This window comes from Camarhynchus parvulus, chromosome 2, assembly GCF_901933205.1.
Source record: "Camarhynchus parvulus chromosome 2, STF_HiC, whole genome shotgun sequence".
Lineage (NCBI taxonomy): Eukaryota > Metazoa > Chordata > Aves > Passeriformes > Thraupidae > Camarhynchus > Camarhynchus parvulus.
The window spans coordinates 71,153,679-71,176,006 of NC_044572.1; the positions used below are offsets into that span (position 1 = coordinate 71,153,679).

At 38.7% G+C, this 22,328-nt stretch overlaps 1 protein-coding gene across 3 annotated transcripts in view; it reads right to left on the reverse strand.

The window, feature by feature from the left end:
• Positions 1–533: 533 nt before the first annotated feature.
• Positions 534–22,328, reverse strand: part of LOC115914924 (cadherin-6) — a 103,109-nt gene continuing 81,314 nt past the window's right edge. For 2 of the 3 annotated variants that reach the window (XM_030967817.1, XM_030967807.1), the window contains exons 8-12: positions 17,125–17,261; positions 12,535–12,656; positions 11,619–11,736; positions 11,280–11,531; positions 7,056–7,546 (exon numbers count right to left, since the gene is read on the reverse strand). In XM_030967817.1, coding sequence (XP_030823677.1) covers positions 7,056–7,546; positions 11,280–11,531; positions 11,619–11,736; positions 12,535–12,656; positions 17,125–17,261 — 1,120 coding nt within the window. Of the gene's footprint in view, positions 7,547–11,279; positions 11,532–11,618; positions 11,737–12,534; positions 12,657–17,124; positions 17,262–22,328 lie in introns of all 3 variants that reach the window. The other variant, XM_030967798.1, reaches the window with a different exon arrangement.

A 22,328-nucleotide genomic window follows, 5' to 3' on the forward strand; every position in this document is an offset into this window, starting at 1 on the left:
ATGTGATCTTTATATGCTTAAATAAAGGCATTTTGCACGCTTTACCTTGACAAAGCTTCTGCTGCCCTCCTGGGGAACCTTGGCTAGTCAAAATTTGGCTTGTGATCACAGACTAATATCCTCCTTGTGGATGATTCCTTCTGGAATTACACCACTCTTGGGAGGCCTCAATGATCACAGAATAGTGATCCTACTGCTTTTATAGCATGGTGCACACCAGACACTTAAGAATGGAATTTCAAAGACTGAGTCAATTTCGCCCTTTGTCTTAAAGTGATTGGAGAATCTTTCCAAAGGTTTATCTTTATGATAGTGTTGGAAATACATAACATAGATTGAGAAAATTAAAAAAAAAACCAAGTTAGAAAAAACAATTTATTAAGTAATATCATATAAATAACTTGTTACAAAAATCAATTTGCAAAAAGGCAAATTCACTCTGTCTGTGAGAAATTGTTGTTCAAATTGGTTTCTCATCAAATCCTTAAATTTCATCTCCCCCTGCCCTCCCCAACCCCAAAAAAAGAAGCCAGTACAGTGAACAGGAAATATAAGGGAGAGAGTGCACACTTTCCACCTGACAAAAACAAATTGCCCATCCACGCTGCAGAAGGGATAATCATTCCAGCATGGGTCCCTCTGCAATACAGGGAAGTTCTAGGTATAAACCTCTTGGGTGACAAAATTGTCACCCACAAATGTCTCATTGCACTCTGCTGAGCAATGACAGATCCATCCAATGCTGAGGCTCCCTTGGCACAACCAGGGGATGATATCATGAGAGACTGTGTGGCTGGAGCATGCCAGCAAGTAAATCTTCCCAGGTGGAGGCATCATTTTCAATTTATGCTTGGAACTATTTTTAATTAAAAAAAAAATCAATACCAAAAAGCATTTATTTTAAAGGGTTTAAAAAAATCACAAATTGCAATAGGAGTTTGCCAGATTGATTTAGCTCAGTAACACAGTTAAGATGCACATAGCATTTATTATAAGGCTTTTCTTTAAAGTTTAATTTTTTCAAAGCAATGAAAGTAATCACAGAATTAAAACAGTACAGTGATTCTGAAGAGTTTTTTAGTGTCAAAATCCAGAACGATTTTGTGTTTGCAGTGTTTTTTCTTTGTTGTGTTCACCTGAATGCTTAATAGTTCTATAAGTTTTTATCTTTAATAAACACTAAAGTAATAGATCATAGAAAACTAAAAGCTTATAGAAAGTGTCTCCAAGTATATTTACATAAATAGTGCAGTCTCATAGGAAAAGTCAAAAGCCCATGGGAATGGAAAGGATTTCTCTGTATTCTGGACTTATGCCTTATTTGTCAAATCGACTTTGTGGTAGGAGAAGTTTTAAACATAGCAGCTCCTTTTTTTTTTTTTTTTTTTTTTTTTTTCCTTTTAAAATTTATTTTTAAAGAAAGCCAAAGATACATGAAGAAAAAAGGATAAGGGCAGGTTCTGTAAAAACTCCTTTGAGATCCAGCAACTCTACACACAAGTGGCTTTTAAGTGCCATGGGCTTGCCTTGCATATAACTGACTACCTCCCCTCACCCCCCATGCAACTCACCTCCTGCTCTTCTTCCTGAAATGCTCAGTTCTCTGACACTGTACTTCCTACAACCCCAGCCACAGCTCTTAGATACCTACCGCTGAATTTTATGAACTCTTCAGGAAACCGTTTTAGTGTATGACAAACACAACTCTGGGCTCAAAAGTGTAATATTGCAAAATGACGGGCAGGATCAAGATTGTTTCAGTTGGCTTGAATAAAACTGCTGAGGGCAGAGACTGGTATTAAAGCATTCGAGTTCTGTGTTTTTCTCTCTTTCTGGAGCAATGCAAGAGTCTGTGGGCACTAAATATGCTTTTGTTCCTCTTTAAGTACAGAAACAATCTCTGAGAAAAGAACTCTTTCTAAAGACTGAACTGAAAGCAAAAAATATTGTGGCTTTGACATTTATTGGATGAGGCTGCTGTTTCAGAGGTGTAGATGGGTTGGAAAAATCCTGCCTTTCACAGCTTATGACATTTCATACTCACTGGAAGCAGCATAATGACTGTTACTTTGTCAGCTCTCATTTGATGAGGCAGCTCAGACTGCAGAGTTAATTGAAATGCAAATTTGCAGGGGATGGCAGCATCCATTTGGGACAGTGGTCTTCTGAAACACTTCAATGTTTCTCATAGCCAAAGGAAACATGGAGAGACCTTTCTAACAGATGGTGGCAGGTACAACTAACACAGTGGTGCTTGCAGAGAGTTGCCTGCTCAAAACCACTGTCAGGAATCACCCCACAGAAGACCATGAAGATAGTTCTGCTGCAGAAATTTAGCATGTGCCTTTCTTTCCAAGAGATCTACAGCCTGGATGGAAACAGCCTGGATTTACATTGCTTGGTTTAAAAGAGAAGTCTTTCTCCCTATCCATGCAGATGTCTCTCTGGTGTGTCAGGAAACCTGAAAGTGTTAGAAATCCACTGCTGGTCCTGCTCAAAATGCATAATTCTGGTTTTCAAACTGCACATGTGCAGACAACATACATTTCTAAAGCCACTTCTCTCTGCTATATTTCTCTATGACTGTTCTGGGGTTTATGGCACTGCAGATATTAATTCTTTTGGTTTTGTAGGATTTTTTTGTTTGTTTGTTTTCATAACAGAGAAATGGAAAAGCTTTAACTTGTAAGTAGACTGCTACTTCCTAAAGTGGATTATTTGAAGGTTGCCTCTTCCATTCACATTTAACAGTAAAGAAACACCTGAAGCAAGACCAGACAAATATGTTTCTTAGGAAAAATTTAGAAAACATTTCTCTTGATACAGGTGATATATTCTTCTACTACCTATCTTTTCCAGCAGATATTTAACAGATATAACTGAAAAATACAAAGAATTTGGTTTTCTTGTGGTTACACACAAATCCATCTCTGTCAGGTTTGGAAACACATCTCAGACCTGTAATCCTGCTGGTAGAGCCTTGCGCAGAGCTCTCTGCAAGTCTTTGCCTCAGCTCCCTTCCAAGTACAGAGAGGAGAGATGTCCTCAAACAGCTGCACTGGAGGCACGGGCTGCTGTGTCTCCCTACACTGGTGCTGCTGTGGGATAGAACTGGGTTTAGCCTGAAGTAGTTCTCCTGAGGTAAAAACCACCCCAGCAAACACAAAACAAAAACAACTCCACCAGTTTTCTGGGTTAAAGTGACTCTCTTCGGAGTTGAGATGAAATAGTTACTGTAGAAACCTTATTCCATTTCAAGTGTAGAGATGTTATTGTTCTGCAGTTGCATGTCTGGCATAGCCTACCAGGTCCCTGTTTCATGTTGACTCCACTGAATTCCTTGGCATCTTTTAATATGCTTCCTGTTGTTAGGTCAGATGATTTCCCAAATTAAAAGCCAACTGCATTTTTATCTCTCTCCCTGGCTTAGCTAAACTGCCTAATAATATTTCTTCGTCTGAAGTAGGTGGGGCTGTAAGAAGAGCAGGCATAAAACAGCCTTGAAAGCCACTTCATAGACCATAGTCCAACAACTGGTTATCTGCAAATGACAATTGTAGCACTGTGGGAAAGCATTGTTAAATACTCATTTCTATCATCTAGCACGGCACCATGCAACAAAGTGCAAAGAAATACTACTGCAAAGGTTTGTATTCACTGCAATATGGCACTTTCAATATTTAGAATGCAGTACTGATTTTATAAATTGCACTTTGTGGTACTGCCAAGCAAGAAGAAAAGAAAGAATTGAACTCTTCTTGCTGTTTGAGAGATGCTAAATCTGTTTAATTTGCAGGAAAAAAAAGTAGACCTTAAAACCTAGATGCATAAATAATAATTTGGATGCAAGTTTGCCTCAAATTTTCTTAGAAGAATGCATTTGCTATTCAGGCACCATATTCGTGGTGACATAACATAATTTTATATATATAATATATTTACATAACAGGCATGAGTAGCCACTCTCTATTATTTACTGTGTCACTCAATGGACAAGATAAAACCAGCTTTGAATTAAAAGGAAAAAAAAACCCAAACCAACCTAAAACTTGTGCTTGGACTGCTACTAACAATCACTAAATCACTGTACAAACAAAGGAAAATAGTTACAAGGAGTTCACTGGTCCTGCTGTCTCATTATCCCACCCAAGAAGTGACTAATGCAGGCTGCTAACTTGCAGAGTGGCCCAGCCCCTTCAGGGCACTGGGGCTGTCTTCAGCCAAGTGCCACCAACTCCCTCTTCCCAGTGAGCTGCAGGTGGCTTGCAGGGCTGAACAACATCACAGCCAGCTCTGCCATCCCCTCCACACCCCAATCTGTTTCCTTGAGGCTTAAGGAAGGGAAGGGATGGTTCACTGGCTAACTTTGGGCATCCAGATGGATTCTGAGCTTGGGGCTATTTGCTGGAGGCAACCCCAAAGTGAAGGGTGAGAGAGGGATGTGTTAGGAAGCCACTGGGGAGAGCCCCTGGAGGGATGTGCTGGCCCCACTGACACTGTGTGAGGGGAGCAGCCCAAAGTGAGGGACCTGGGGCAGATGGTGCTGAGCATCTGCTGCTCCTCCACACATCTGAAATCCATAAGGTCTCTCCTGTCTGCCAGAGCCAGCTTTTGAACAGATTGCTTCCTAGAAGTTCCAGTTTCAAGGAAGCCATGAGGAACCAGGCTTGTAGCATCTTAAATTACTTAGGGGCCCTGAAGAGGACATAATAAGGCTCTAGCCATGCCATTGCCATCATGATGGGTGCAGCAGCTCAGCACCCCACCAAGTGATGGAGTAGGGAACCATATTCTGTTGGACTTAAACATTCTGAGAGGCTTCCACCAGGGAGGCCTAGGGCTCTGGACCCTTGGAAACTCTGGGCCCCTCTGCTCTGAAAGCATCCAATCTATAGGGCATCTGCAAGGCATTAGCTGCTGTGCCCTACTCCTACAGGTGTGCAGTGCTCAAGGAGTCCTTTCCTGCCCAGCCAGGCCACAGCATGGATGGCTCATCTTCTTCACTCTGTGCTAGTCCACAAAATCTAAAATTCTGGTATTGTGGTTGTAAAAGTCTTATACTTGGGACGCTTACTGCTCTCTTTAACTCACAAGGAATAATGAATTTCAGGGATAAATTTTTAATTGCCCTTAGTTTTCTGTTTATTAACTTTTTTCTCATCTCTCTTTATTTCTGGAGTAAATTGGAGCTGTTTAATTTTCAAAATTATTCACTTAAAATTTGGGGGAGGAGGAAAATAGATCCATTCCTGTAATTCTAATATTAAATATTGTTTAATGAAATAAATTAGAATAGTTACACATGAGGTATTTTAAAAATAGTAATTCCTTCTTTCCTTGGCACAGTGCTATGGGCTGGTTCCCTACTTTGGGACACAGGGCAGCATTTAACTCCTGGAATGGGATATGCCCATGGCAGACACTTAGGGTTTTCTCCAGAGAGCCTCTCCTAGATGTCTGGGTTTGAAGAGCAGCCACTACATGTTTGAAAAACCAACTGAAATACTGAGTGGTGTGCAAGCTATAAAGAAAACTGTTTTGGCCCAAGATTATGGCAACTTCCCCCACTCCACACCTGGACAAAAGTTACTTAGCTTGGCGAACCAGATAAACACACACAGAGAAAATTATGCTTAAAATTTTACCTTCCATTGAAGTCTTTATCAACCCTTACTGAGTAGTTTATTTTAAAAAAATTAGTTATAATTATAAACCTCCCTTTCAGGCCACTGGAATGACCATTATTTGTTTGTTCAGGGCTTGAGTCTGGAAGAAAAAAAAAGAAACAACTAACAAAAAGCATGAAAAGTTACTTCCTCTGGCAGAATGCCAGTGTTTTCAATTTCTAAAGCATCTTCCAAATGTCTTACATAGTTCTTGCAACATCCTGATGAGGTAGGCATTATTTCCCCATTTTACAGATAGCAAAACCGGGCAGAGCGTCAGTCAGGAATCCACCCCGGACATCCAGGCAGAGAAGGTCAGGACAAAAAAAAAAAGCACTTTCCTCCTCTGCAGTTGCTCCTTTTGCCCCAGAGGGTTGCAGTCACCTTGAGGTCACTCCTCCCCACCTGCACATGAGAACAGGCAGGAGTAGCTGGGTATGAACACCCTGACTACAAGGTCTCCAGGACAGTGGCCATCACTGAACTGATGTGCAGGTAGAGGGCAACTGAGGAAGTGCAAGCAAAAGCCCAGTTATGATCTGTTCCTTCCTCCAAGTCATGACCTAATCTGGAGCTGGACTGGATGACTTCCCTGTATCACAAAGCAAGCCTGGGTTAAAATGAGGAAACCATCTAAGAATTATATATTGGGGCTACTGACCACACACACGTGCATACACACACATCTCTCCAGCAATGCTAGGTCCAAAGAATATATACAGAGCAGTCAATGAACTATATATATGTGTGTGTTAGTATGATTCAGTGCAATGGGGAAATGGTGAGCTCTAGAGAAACACTCAGGTTTAAATGACCATTAAGCCTCTCTACCCTCCTCATGAGTAAAATGCGTGCTTGATGTTCTTTTCTCAGCTTACTCTACTTGTATAATAAACCTTCATTCCATCACCACTACTTTTGACTATAATACAAACTAGGGTACCTCATTACATTGGGATGTGCAATACACAATCGACAGAGCAGTTGCCTGAGCTGAATAGTCTGAATACAAGTAAAAAGCAAGTGAGCTTAAACAGTAATATACTCCAATTTACAATATAAGCAGAACAAATAAAAATATTGCTCCCCATCTGATCCTTTTTTTTCCCCTCCACTACTGCTGTGCCTGTAAGATTGGCTTGGTAAACTGGATGCACTCAAAAAGAAGAATTTTGCCTCTTGGAAGCTCAAAAAATGATACTAGAGAAAGTTTACTGATGGCTAACCCACATAGACTGCAGTCATTAGACAATTCAAATGGGTAGAATAGAGAACCCTTTCAAACAGCTGTGGAGAAAAAGAAAGAAATAGCCACTTCACATATCCCAATGCTGTTTCTGGGAATGAGGAACAGAAAAAGAAGAGAAAAAAGAAAAACAAGACAACATATTAAGAGTCTTTGTCACTGTCCATTGAGCCATACATATCTGCCAGCTTTTTAAACCGAGGTCCCCAGTCACTGAGGTAATCGTAGTCCTGATCTCCGTCCGTAGTCACCGACTCCAAGGAGCTGAGTGACTCGGCCACAGAACCATTACCTTCGTACGCATAGGTTGCTAATGAGTCATATGGGGGTGCTGTTGGATCTGTATCATTTTCCTTTAACCTTTGGTTAATGAAATCTCTGACATCCGTGTTATCTCGCGTCGCTGCAGTCCGCCGCGGCAGAAAAAGAGTTTCTGGCACAATGTCTCTGCGTAATTTATTATCATCTATGGCTTCGGGATTCCTCAGCGTGCCAATATCAAACGCCTGGGTGTCTTCCTCTCCGCCACCTTCATCGTTATAACTGACAATGTTGTCTCTGATGTCTTCTTTGGAAATTATCAAAGGTTCTTTTTTCCGCTGCCGTCTCAGTGCTGCAAACAGCACCACAGTAACTGCAAACAAAAACAACAGTGAAAGAGAAAGGGAAAGAAGGTTAATCCCCAACTCCATTAAAGCCCAGAAGAAATGCTGCGCCTCTGCTTGAGCTTGAAGTTTGAGAAGATGTTTTGAAAAACCGAAAATCTGCACATCAGATTTTCAAGCTGTGCTTGGTCTGCCTGTGAGTTCCTTGGGAAATGAAATGGCATGGATGCACAGAAGAAAGGAGATCTCAAGCTTGTAGTAAGCCAAGCAGAGTGTCTTTTTGCTGGTAAGCGCTTTGTTACCCAAAGACATATCCTAATTTTGTCACCTTGAGAACAGAACTAGTTTCATGACAGCCGGGAAGGAGGAAACGCCTTCTCCAGAATAAGTAGCATCAGATGTTATATATGTTGAACCCCTTGGACAATATGCAACTTCTGCTATGGATGAGGATGGCATCTACTGATGTTAGCAAAGCAGAATTTCAAGATAAGTAAATCCATGCTTCTCTGGGAAAAAAGCTTGGGATATGGAACAGATTTTCAGTCAGCACAAAGTCTGAGTTTTATTAACTTCCCTGCAATGTTTTTACAGTGTACATCACCTTGAAAACTATACAAATTAAATAATGGACTGGTGCGATATGATAAAAGTATTTTTTAATCTGACAAAGGCAGATTTCTAGAAGATATTTTATGCCCTTCATTTTAAAGTGTGTGTTTGCATACACATATTTTTAATTTATTTGGAGGGAAGGAATTCTTTCCATGATCCTGATGCAAATTTTAATGTTTTTACTCAATAATGATTTTCAGTAGTGACAGAGAAATGGGCACAGAGCGTGGAAATGGATATGGTCAACCCTTTCTTGTAGAAGCTAGTTTCAGATTTCTTAGCTGTATTCTACATTAAGATGTAAATGGCTGAATATTGACAAATGAACAGTAGCAAGAAGCAGGGATGTATTTCTGCTGTCAGTGTTGCTTTGGTAGTCTGAGGTCTGCAGTGCCCAGCATTTCAGCTCTGCAGTGCAAACTCCAAGGAAGGACACATCTTGCTGTCTTTACAGTTTTTTCATAGCAAAGCAAAGCAGAAATGCCTAAACTCATTGATGTGAGATGATAAGGTGGATCACAATGATCCTTCATGTCAGCTTTGTTTCTAAAATGGCGTGTGAGTCAAGCACAGTAACTGTTAAACATTTTTTTTTCCAGTCCTTTCCTCAGTTGCAACCTTTTAAGTCCAACATCAAGGACTAAGGGTGTCCCCAGCCCAAAATTTTATTCCATTGAACCTTATAATTCTTAGTTTCCTTTGACAGACAAATTCTGGTGAATTTTTTCTTTTGGTCAGGGACGGTGGTTGTTTTTTGTTTCTTTTTGTTTGTTTATTTTGGTTGGATTTTTGGTGTGGTTTTTTTTTTTGGGTGGTTTTTTTTTTTTTTGTTTTATGTGATTGCTTGGTTTTTTTAATATTGAGTTTCCCTGCAGGACTGCTTAGAGCAAAATGCTGCCTGTAAGTGTGCCCAAGCATCTTGTAGATTGACTACAGAAAGTCACCATAAAGACAGGATAAAGTAGGAAATGCTGTGTTTTACCACAGGAATACTGTGAATAAGGAAGAACATCTGCAAATATGAAAGGAAATGTATGGGGAAGTTGAAGGATTAGGAGAGGTGGTTTAGATTGCATTAGGACCTCAGCCTAATGATGAGAATTTACTTATGGTGTCAGAGAAGGGTCCTAGTTTGAGTGAGGCTTCTTCATGCTGCTGTGCAAACATGCAGTGAGAGATGACTGTCTTCCTCAAGAACAAAAAGCCATGGCACTGTATGGAAGGACTGGTGAAAGGTGTGTACGAAAGAAGAGAGATATCTGGAGAACATTTTGGGAACTTGAAAAACACAATATTAGTTTGGAATGGGCTTCTGGAACAGAGACTGGTAGAATGGTCTGAGAAAGCAAAGAATGATAGATTTTACATCAAAGAGTTGCTGAAGTATCACATTACAAAAACAGTGTTACACAGAACATGCAAGGATGAGACTGATAAATACATCACACGTCTGATACGTGGATTTTACTGCTTTGTGCTGAACTTGCAGGAGAAAGACCCCATCATAAGCTACGTGTTGAAGTACATCGCCTTTATTTGCATGTCTGTGTTCAGCAGTATCTGAAACCTCCTGATAAGATGATAAACTCACTCAAATTGCATATAAACCTAGCAATTTACAGGCACTTTTTGTTGCTGCTAAACTTTGAGTTGTGGTTCAGGTCTGCCCAGAGTATTGTTTTTCACTCAGTAGTGGTTGCACATTCAAACCCTGCAACCAACCTGAAAATAGAAAATTATATAGCTGAGTTAATTGAAAATCTGCTTATGGTGCATGGTGGCATGAGCAGTAATTGACATAAAGTGCTGCTTAGCACACAGAATCAATTATTTTCGATTGACATAAAACAGGAAATCGTTTAATGTCAGATTGATATTAATGAGCACAGTTGTACTAACGAGTGCAAGACTACCTGCAGCATTACATTACTTTTCTGGTCAGGAACTTAATACAAAGTGAGCTCAGCCCTTAGGGGCAATGATACCATGTTTTGAAAAATGAATTTAATGGTGAATTAAAGATCAGATTGTTATTGTGGGAATCTTTTCTGAAAATGGGATAGAGCTTATTTGAGCAAGCCATGACTACATTGTTAGAGTCTGAGAATCACAACCTCATCTTAGACTCATTATTGGAGAAGGAAATTTTGTTAAAAAAAAAGATCAGGATGACTCTGCAGTGCTGAGAAGCATGCCCAAGGAAGATAGGAGTATGGTAAAAAAAGTAGAATCATAAAGGAAACATTTTGTCCCCTGCATGACCCTACTGCTGTAAAATTGGTCTGACTCCCTCCTTTTCTCCTAAGATCCTAATGAAATCTCCCAGATAACAGCCTACGTTGTACTGTACAGTTGTCCCCAGATGAACAGGTACAGATAATGGCCGAGTGACCAACTATCTCTGTTTGCAGTACAGGTATGTGAGAGATGTTGCAAACTGTCCAAATATAAATATAAATATAAATATATATATATATATATATATATATAAAGTTGAACACCTATAAGTGCCATAGCCAGAGCCCTCTGCACATCCTCCACACTCAGGGTCCAACCTCTTTCTAATGGTGGCTGAAATGGAGGATCCTGCAGCTTTTGAGAGAGTCCCTCAGTATCATTCAGCATCCTTTTCCAACAGGAAAAAAAAAAAGAGACTTTTTTCTCCTCAGTTTAGAAATGGAAAGTTAATTTTTCAAAACTAAGTTATCTGCTCTCTTTCTATGGGCAACAGAAAGGGATGGACACCTGCAGAGGGTTATGAGTAATGTGTCTGGTCCTCCTCAGATATCAATAAAGGATGGCATGGGATGGGATGGGATGGGATGGGATGGGATGGGACGGGACGGGATGGGATGGGATGGGATGGGATGGGATGGATGTCTCTCTACAGATGTCTCTTTCCATTGAACAGAGTGCAGAGCCCAGCTGTCTCCTCTCCCTCATATATTGCTAACTTTTAGATAACTGGTTAGATTGGTTGTGCCCTATACACCCCATCTGTAGCAGCCCTCAAAAGAAGAAATACAATAACATATGTACAGGATAAGACAATGATGTCTTTACTTTTCCTTTGTCCTTGCCTTGGAATAATCATTACAGCAATGCAAAATGACCATGAAAGGAACAAAATGTCCCTGAGCTACTTACCAAGTAATATAATGATGCAGAGAAGAATGGCAATGAGAGCCCCAGTGCTAAGACCAGTAGGATGAATCAAGGCTTCTGCATTACAGGACAGCATCTTTCCTCGATGGTCACAAGCACACACTCGAATGGTTACTGTTTCAGTACTGCTCTGGATGGGGTAATCATTGTCTGATATTACCACTGGCAGGAAGTAGGTACTTGTTTCATGCCGGTTATATCTGGTTTTTCGAGTGAAAATCCCTGCTGTGTTGTCTGGAAACACAAAGCATGCATTAAATCTTCATCTGAAGACTGAAAGCAAGGATAAGATAATAAAGAAAAGTCTTCCTAGAAATTCACCTCTGTTGTCCTGTAGTGTAAAGTTTGAGCTGCTGGCTGCCTCGGGAGCTAAGGAGAATGAAAACTGATGTCCATTGTAAGAGTCATCTTTATCAACAGCACTTAATGTTTGTATCAGCTGAAACAATAAGAACAAAATTATCTCCTAAGTCAGTGAACTTTATATTTATTTACGTACTCTAAAAACAACTGTAAAAGCAATCTTTTTATTAATTTTTTTATTCTGCTTCAAGGCAGATGATGTTGCTATGGTGAGCTCAAGAAAAGTCATCCATATGCTGCTGATGCTGTTTGGGGTCACCATACTATTATATCCTATACCATCAGGGAGTGACATAATGACTTTGAAAGCTGGCAGGAAAATCACGTGGATTTCACCAGAAGGCTTGGGTTAACGCCACTGCAGATGGGTAGGAAACCTTTGCACGTGACATGGAACAGGGATGAAAGGTGAGAGAGTCCAAGCTGAATTTATATTTATCTACCCAAATTTCATGTCACAGAATTGTTTAGCTGAATCTTCCAAATCATCTGCAACTTTGAGCTACTTCCCAATAGGAGTGGTAGACTGAGAGCTATCTAGCAGGATATAGTTGTATCACAGACAGGACCTGTAACATTTACAGACATGAAATTGTTTTTGAAGGAGACAGTGGAGGTGCCTGAATAAAGCAAAGGATGAAAGAAAGAAAATAAATCAGGGGTAACAAGGTGTAGTACAGAAAATAACATTCAAAAACATACCATCATGTCAGCTGGAAGAATACTGAGTGAAATCAGATAATGTGCAGTCACTGTTTAATTTTGCAATTAAGTTTGATGCAATGCAAAGTACACCGCTTGATGAGGTAATGCAAGAGTAGCAGCAAAACTCATTTAATTTGGAATATTTTCTGAGTACGAGCAGGCAACACACCTGTTCTGCCTTTGCATTTTCGCAGACGAAGGTCTCGTAAAACATGGCAAACTCCGGAGCGTTGTCATTTACATCCAAGACCTTAATGAACACGGGGACACGGCTGCTTTGTTTGGGGTTGTCTGAAATGACAAAACCAGAATGGAGATTTCATTTAGCCCAGCTACTGACTCAGTGCAGTGGAAGAAAAGGAAAGACTTGGTGGCTCAATTCTTCTCACTCAGAGCACTTCGCTTACATTCTGTTGATTTCTGGTGAGTGTGTTATGGGATAAATGCAGTATCATTACTCTAATTCTGTGTAAATATAGAGTTATGATGGAGTAGGAGTCCAGGATTTATAAATTCCTTTGATCATTCCAAGTGTGATTATGAATGTATGTGTGATATACGTAAATATAATACTGGAACTAAATTAAATCTATTTATTAGCCTGACTGATACTGTTTGGTGGCAGTGAAGTATCTAGAACGTATTCCCTTCCTTAGGTCTCTAACAGGAAGAGTCATGCGGATGAGATTGAGTGTGTTTTTTCTTCTCCACTTGTTAAATATGATACTCTGGGCCCTACAAATCTTGTGGCACAGTTCCTTAAGCTACCATGATTATCATTATTTTATCAAAATAATACAATAACTGCATCTGTGATCACAGATGCTTTCTAACCTGTTGTGAATTGTTTTGTCTGATGTTCTAGAGTAAATACTAAAGTGTATCAGCTGAAAAACATAAACTCTATACAGAATCTGCAGACCCCCCCACGTAAACAATCTTTTTTTAACCTATAAGGACTGCATAGTGCCAAGAGACTGAAATTGACAAAGATATTCCTGAGCACAGAATATTAGCGAAAATACTGCCATCTTTCTGGATAAAAATAAAAACATCTGGAAGCACACCATACTGTATAGACCATTCATTTTCCTGTTGGGAGGAGACAGGCTTAAGTCAAAATGATATACAGAATAAGGAAAAAAAGCAGTGGCAGTAACCTTGCCTAGGGCCATGCATGGTGAAATAGGCAAGATTCCGAGGCAAAAAGTCACACCACAACAACCACTGACTCCTAAAATGTACAAGATCTGGTCCCAAAGAAATTTGTCATCACTAATTGAAAGAAATCCAAGAGACACTGCCATTGATCTGTCTCCTTTGTGCTGCATATCACAAAATATCCACCTAGGATTATGTGGGTATGGGAATGTGAGAGAGAGAAATAGGAGGAAAAGAGTGTGATTGAGATAATTTATTTTAAAATAAATACCTTCCCCTCTCCTACATGAGGGTTCATACTGAATTTCCTATGTTGATCTCCTACCCACATTAATATGGTTTATCAATGCATTCTAACCTATCATTCAAGTGAAAAAACAATGCCATAAAATATAGCAGATCTAAGACTCTATATTCTTCCAGAAGCATTCATTATAGTAGCTTGCTGGTTTTATTATTATATTTATTCATTATAGCAGCTTCTATTTATTCATTATAGTAGCTTGTTGACTTTAATAAAAGTCCTATTAATGTGTTTATCATCCTTTCACAAATGTGAAAATGCCTTCTCCAAAATTGGCATTGCTTATTTGTATTACAGAGCTCAGTCATTTGGACAAAATATTGTGCTTTAAGGCTCCACAGTCCCATTGAAGTTAATATGATTCCATTAGGCATAAACCTCTTTCTAATATCAGCCATTGGGCTAAATTCATTCGATGTATAAAATAACAGTTTATGTATAATATGGAGTGAGCTGAATTCTTTGCTAAAATACATCAATAAAAGAGTTGAATTTTTATAACAGGAAGAAATCAAAGGCATTCATTTGAAGTCACAGGACTATTGGCAAGACTATTTTGTAGGGCACACTTTGCAAACAAATACATTCAAATATATTGACAAACACGTTTCTTTTCCTCTAAAGAAGGAGAATTGTTTTGTTTCCTGCTTTTTAAACCTAAACATACATATTTTCATTTTACTTCTAGGTGCTTAAGGTTCTCACAATTTAAAATCATACTGTAATAAACAGAAGCTTGATATAAACTCTAGGCTCTATGAACATATTCCTCTTCTCTGATTTAATGGAAATCTATATACATCTTCAAGTCTTTTTTTTTTTTTATATTTTGTGTTATCATCTTTCAAATTATTTGTGCAAATTAATTAATGTAGGCTCATTTGTTAGCATTATCCCTTAATTACTGCTGGGCTCTATTTCCATAGACTGAACAAAGTGCTTAAATCTACTTCTTTGCATAGAGATATGTTTTCTGCTGAGCCAGCAATAAAACTGTTACAGAGGTGTTTTTTTTCCAGAATACAGCCTCATAGTCCTGCCAATGTTTGACTTACCCATAGGTGTTAAGTAGCAAATATTTAAAAACGCTCTGGGAATTGTCTTTGGTAAATCAGCTGTAATTCTGCAGCTGTGGCTCACTAGCCCTGTGTCCCCCGTTTTGCTGTCTGGCTGTGGCAGATGTACTGACCTGGGATTTCACCAACTATTTATGTGCAGCAGTCACAGCATGATTGATTCTCTGGGCTGCTGAGCAATTGCAGCTCATACTGGTGAAAAAGGAGAACATTTGGAACTGGAGCAATCTACACTTACTGACAATTCTAGACAAAGGCAAAACAACTTCTGTATTTTTTTATAACTGTAAAATCAAATCAAGAGCAGTCATCACTGAAAGGTGTTTCTCTTTATGACTTTATAATTATTTTTTTCCTATATCAAAGGGAGCACCCACCCATTTGAAGGCATATCATGCCTGTAACCTGACTAGATATTTTTTTCGATTACTTCGGTGAAATATACTTGGAGCTTGATGAGATAATGTCACTGAGAAGAATAAGTGATTCTATGGAATTTAGTGGAATGGGACTTTAAGTAGCCTTGCTAGAAATTTCTGGGTTTGCCAGGAACAATAAGCAGTGGTACTTTCCAGTCTAGCCTCTTGAGACTAAAGTTAGTGAAGTGCCTTGGATCATAAAAGTACATTTCAACAACAAAAAAAATTGCCTTTGGAAGACATAGTTATTCCTAGTTATTCCAAATTTTGTCTAGGCTTAGTAAAGCACACCCTGGGAAGCAGGTTTGCTGCAGCCTGAAAGGATTCAGACTAAAGAAGAATGGCAATTAAGACAGAAACCTGTGTCAGACACAAGAGGTTAAGTTGAGAAGGTTTGGTGCAGTAGAAGGTCTGTGCTTAGGGGAGGAAGCAAGAAACCAAATGAGTACTTCCTATCGAGGCTAAGCTGGTTTTTGGACAGTTTTCTATACTGCATGTTATTTCAGCCCAGCTGAAGTCAATGCAAGTGTTCTTGCTATTGTCAATGCTAAATGTTCTTACTATTCTTTCCTTTTTAGGTATTTATTTTTCCCTTCTGCTCTACCCAGGAGCTGCCTATAGTGTACAATTTTTGACCCTAGAACCCACCTTCAAGAACTTAACAGAAACACAGCTGTGTGACTAACATTCAGTGTTTGGTGTGCTGAAACCCCATACCTAGCATTAAAAGGTGCAAACTTTAATGAGAGGGAGAAAATTATTAATGTCCTGTCATTCCTATAAGCTCATACCCACAACTTCTTCATACAACCCCATTTGCTTGCTTCAGTAACATTGTTTTACATTGGTTTTCAGTTTTAAAGAAGACTTACACAATAAAGAAAGTAATTTTGAGCTTTTTACACTCTTCTCACTGTTGAGCAGGTAATCGAGCCATATACACATACAAAAAAGAAAGTAGAGCTTACATTGTCTCAGAAAAATCAAAAGCTTTATAGCCTCTGGGTTGCAGAGAGGCATTGTAACAGTCACAGAACAGTCACAGACACAGAACAGTCACTGGTGTTTATATTAAACTTATCTACCATTCCACCATAAACATAGGCACTGTGACTCTGCAAAAGCAAACAGAATTGCATTCCCTGATATTTGAGCATGTGATGTACTTATAGATAATGTAGTAAAACAAAGTGGATTGTTTATTAGGGCCATCTCGAACATATGTCCTTATCTTAGACCCCTGGCATTTCGACTCCTAAAATCAGCATATCTAGTGTTACCACGAGATTAATACTTTGGAACAATCCTAAACTAAGTGACAGACTGATTTGTAGGCGCAGCTTGTAATTTCAAAAGATGCACACAAAGTTAAAAATGGAGATGCATAAAATGATTTAGACCTGGGCACCCAGCTCAACCAAGACACTTTAGCCTTATTTGAAAACATCCAGCCTGAATGAGACTGAATTCAGCCAAGGAATGCAGTTTGGCTTTAAATCACCTCTTTTGCTGCATACCAGTTTCAGAATTCAATGACCACGTTCAAAATGTAAAGGGGCTATAATGATCAGAGAACACAGAACTGTCACCTTTTCTCCCTGTTCCGTTACCTCTTCATGAACTGTGTCCCTAATAAACACAAAACTGCAGATGACCTCTTGCAGAGTTACTGCTTCTTCATTAGTATTGAGTGGGCTATCCATAAACCTGACACGTGCCCAGCTGCGCTTTCCACACACTCAGCTAGAAGGCTAAATTCATTACATCAGGGACAGGAGTCATATTTAGGTTTAACTTACTGATCTCTGCTGCTATTACTGTAATGTTGTGCCACAGCAGCGTTTCCCGGTCAAGGGGTTTGGAAGTGAATATCGAACCATTTCCTGAATTGATGTTGAATACTCTGTCCATATCAGTGTGACGATCTACAGAGTACCTGCAAATACAGAGACAGGGGTTAGAGGAATGCTTTTTCTTTTAATTTCTATGTTCTAAAACCATTTTCTAAGACTAGACATCAAGCAGCTAGTAAATGGGGTTTCCTTTTGTTTTCAGCACAGGCTTCAGAGTCTTTATGTATTCACACAAAGAGCTACTTCTGAGCTGCTGGATAATGACACATTGGAGGTTTGATTTAGAAGGTGGAGTATTGTCACTGAATAAATGAATTGCTGTGGAATTTACATACCTCTGAGAATCATCAAAGCTTTGTTTTTAGTGAATAATGTGAAGTCTGTGCCCTGAAAGATACGAAGTTTATTTTAAGGCTGAGTTGGCTTTTCCTTTATAAAACCTTCTTTTTATGGATTGATATCTCAACTGTTCCAAATAATTTCTGATACAAAATGTGACAGCTGGGGTGCATTTGTACTTTTCACTTCTCAGCATTTAAAAAGGTTGCCCTCCCAAACCAAGTCAGCACAGAACAGAGATTCATTATTCCACATATCACAAAAAGGTTTGTTGTAACTCATTAAAACTAACATTCTCAGCCCTGCTTGATGGTATCTATATGTGAAAAGGAATGCTAACAAGCTCTGGATGAGCTCAGAGTCTAAATACAGATTCAAAATTTCGATCTGATCTTTTGCTTTTTCAGCTGAACTAAATCCAAGTTTAAAAGTAGAACTCTCCAATTCCTGGGAGAGAGCACTACCACCTTGATCCAAATGCTGTGACTTGGTTTCATCTCTCCTGAAGGGAAAATTCTTGCATAAATTATGGAGGGTTTTGACAGAAATATGCCTCTGATGTTGCCAAAGCAAGAATGCAATTGCATTATTCTGCTCTTGTTTCCAGCCCAACTGTGTGCTCATGTACAATGCAGGACAGATCCTTTGGAAGCCCAGTGTGCTCCCTTGGTCTCCTTGCACACCACATCAATGGAGACAAGGCAGCTACTGCTGTCCAGTGTGTCCACACAAGGGTAAAGACAACAGCTGAGCTGGTAAGCAGTCAGATGAAAACTGGGCCAGGGAATGGCTGGCAGAGTTCATTGCCACCACAGAATTCAGGGGAAGGCAGAGGCTGAAGAAGAATTTCTCTCCCCTCCTCTGCCCTAGAAGCAGCTGCAGGACAGCTTCTCCATTCTGCACAGATTTCCTAGTGCCTGTGCAGTGTCTCTTAAATTCTGAGAAACACCTTGCATGAAAGAAGGAATAGAAGAAACTAGTTGAAATGTGGTTATGCCAAAATTTTAAATTGAACTAACTTGTTAATTGTCTTGTAACTTTATTCTTTGCAAATAAAATGTGGGATATAATGCCTACAGCAAATTAGACTTATTAGGTCATATTCCAAGATAAGAATTTAAGTGAAGCCTACCTCTCTAAACAAAACAATGGCAAGTATTACTTATTTGCACTAAACTGTTTTTCTTTTTCCATGATAATTCCCAGGGAAGCACTCAAATGACCTTCAAAGGTACTAGCACAAAAAGCTAACATATTTTGGCAGGACTTGCATGGGCACACTTTCTTAATTCTTCAGGAGTTCAGATTTAGTTTTCATTCATTGCTGTCACTTCACTGACAGCTAACTGCAATTTTGGCTGCAGGAAGTGAGCTGTGGTGTCACTAACTTAGTTCCTTTATGTAGCAGTGTGATGTTACCATCACGTTTGAAAAGTGCTGCTTTGTGTAAATCTAAACAGCACGTGTCAAATTGTTGACTTGGCTGAAATGCTTAATGGGAAAAAGTTTATACAAACTGGTCTGACTCTTTTATATCTTGACTAAGTATTTGATAAGGTAATCATTTCATTTTAACTTTTATTCATTTGGGCTTTTGTATAATATTATGTTCGTGTCTTGTGAATTCAATTATTTTCAAATATTCTGTAGCTCATTTCCACACCTTTCAGCTGAAATACTTTGGTATTTCCATTTTGCAGTTAAATCTAGATTCTGTATTCTTCTTTGAAACGAAATATCAGGATTCTCCACAGTTTAGCTGTTCCAGCTAACTGTAATACTATGTTTCAAACTCTTATTCAGCAAGACATTTAAATAAGCAACTAGCTTTAGGCATGAGCTGTCTGTTCATTGGGGGTTTTTGCTTCAATTTTACTTTCACTCCAGCTTCGTATTTTGAATGCACTTAAAATATCTTACTGTCTTAGCACATTTTAATGCTTGGTATATTGCAATCACTATCTTTGAAAGATTTGCCAAATTCAGTCTGTGGTACAGTATCTGGAAGAAAAAAAAAGGTTCTGGACTTTTTCTAAGATTATCAGGGCTGTAACATTGAGGGCTTCTTCTTCTTCAAGATATTAAGGATTTTAAAGTACAAGTATTTGTAAAGCCATATGTATATTCAGTCATTTGTAAAGTGGAAACTCAAACTCATAAAAAAAAAAACCCAGCAGAGACGGTTTCTTAATGGAATGTTAATTTTATTTCTTCATATCCCAAAGAAAATACATACAAGGTCAGTGCATTTAAAGTATATTCCAATTATACCATTAAATCTGCTCTAGAAGGATGATTTTAATAAGCTAGACTGTCACTTCTGTTTCTCAGTTTGCATAATCCAGTCTCTTTTGATCAAGGATTTTTAATTATCTTGAATTGGTGCTGATTCTGACTTCTGGATCACAACCTAGTAAGAATTAAGTAGACAACATCAAACTAATTTTTACATTTATTTAATGAAATTACGGGTGTGTATTTGTCAGACTTCAGGACTTCATCTCTTTCAAGCTCTGAGGAATTGACAAGCTAGGAAGTTAAAAAGTATCTACGCAGACTCCAGTCTCTCCTTGTACGCAACAGGAAGAAGGGAAGGGTAAAAGAGAGAATCTAACACATGCAAATATGTTGTCAGTAAAATACACAAACAAAATTTAGCCTTACATTTGTTTGCAGATCATTCTCATCTGGGGTACTTTAGTAAATCAAATCACAGCAGGAAGACAGTTCCAGTGACTGATGAACTTCATTATGCCTCTGAGGAGTTACTATAGCAAAAAAACTCAGCTAGCAATTTAAAAAGATCTGATGTACAATACAGCAGTGCCAGTTTCAGCATTGGTTTTTTTTTTTTCATCAGTATGCAGAGGTTCATATTATTTATGTGTAGATCAAACACAAGTAGAATGCAAAACTTTTTTTATAACACCTCTGGACCATAGAGTGCTACTCAGGAGCAACTTAATGTTACTATACTTGGACACATATTCAAATACAGCCAAACATGTACTGGTGTATTTTTGTATTTTCTCAATGTCATATCAGAGCAAAACTTACTTAGAAGACTTAGACTGATGCAATTTAGCTCTGCCAATACACAGGTCACAAATGGTTCTGCAGCCTTACAACCAGGGCAGATATCCGCTTCATGTTTTGCTATTGCTTCATTGTCTTCTGATGCTCAGCAGCTTGCTGTCTAATGCAACCACAAGTCAGGAAGATTTGTGGGTCAGGAAGGGATGTGTGTGTGAATTTTTCATAATGCATTTTCATAATGATATTGTGAAGGTTTCCTTTAATGGAAGATCAAAGGGGCTTTCATCTAACGGAGTTAGGGCTCAGTTTGTTTAAGAAGAGAAATCTTCACTCGAATAAAGGAGAAAATGGAAGGTTTTCATTGTAATATCAAGTGTCTAAAGATTTTATTTTTAACTGTCAAGAAAAATTGACAAGCAAGTGACAAGTCATATATATACAGTCTAATTGCATCTTCCCCGAAGCTCAGAGTGAAAATCGGATTTAGCATCTCTATTGCGTGATAGAAAAAAAAAATTACCCTGTCAAAAAGATGCAGACTCAACCCATGCCCCTAAATTCTAGCAGATACCCAAGATATTAGCACCATGAAATTACATTTATTGCAAGTTAACATCTCTCAGGCTACTGCTCTCTGCTGATTTCCTTTCTTTCTTACTGATTTTCATGTTTTTTCTTGCTATGTTTATTTCTATTACTCTAACCTCTTTCTGATTTTTTTCTTCTCCTTGCACTTGGCTGTTGCATGCTATTAAGGTAAAAAGTAGACAAGCTTTCTGCTGCACTGCATCAGTTTTGACACTTCTGCTAAATTTTGCTCAATAACTATCTGATACTAAAATATGCAAAGTACTTACACAGTATTAAAGAAGTGCCCTTTTAAAGTTAGATAAGTTTTAGCACACACATTCAATTAATAGCAAAGAGCCGGTAGGCAGTACTCAACAATGAACAGCATAGTCCCTAACCACTGTAAATCACTTATAATTAGGAGTTTGTGCTGGTGTGAAATGCAAATGGTTGTAGTTATCACCACAGGGAAGGAGGGAAGCACTCCCCTTACTCTCTGGTGCCATTAGATATAAAAAAGCAGGTTCCTATGAAGACTGCAAGGGAACTGGGTGTCACCCCAATCAATTTTTCATCTTCATGCTAGCATGCCCATGCCCATGAAAATGTGCTACAGAAGATGTTCATTCTGTCCTGCGGCTTCACCAAAGTCAGAAAAGCATTATGCTGCTCTTAAAGTGACTATGCTCTGTTGGCCCAGAATGCCAGAGAATTGCTGCATGCCATGTTAGAAATTTAAGAAAACTTTAATTAAAGTTAGAAGGCTTAGTCTTGAAGAAGAATTCATGTATAGGTCATGCTATGCAAACTGAAGATAGTTTCTGCCAGAAACATTTTAGATTTAGCTTGTTCACTAGGAAATTAACATTAAAATATTTACTGCTCTCACAAGATAAGCTAAGAGCTTAAAACTTACTCATTACTGTAAAAAATCTTGATGAAAGATAACTGTTTGCACAAGTGTAAAGTATTGATGGACTAGATTTTTATTACACCTGCACTGTTCTATTTTGATCAAAGGCTACTATTGAATTTCCAAGGTGCCCAACTCAGAAACCTCCTGAAAATTGACCTGGATTTAATACTGCTGCACTTTTTGATTCCTCCTCTTGCTGCCTTGTCAGTAGAAATGAACTTTAATTAAAGAACACAAATATTTAAAACTTCTTTAATACTCTATCCAGTATGACTTAAGTACTCCAGTA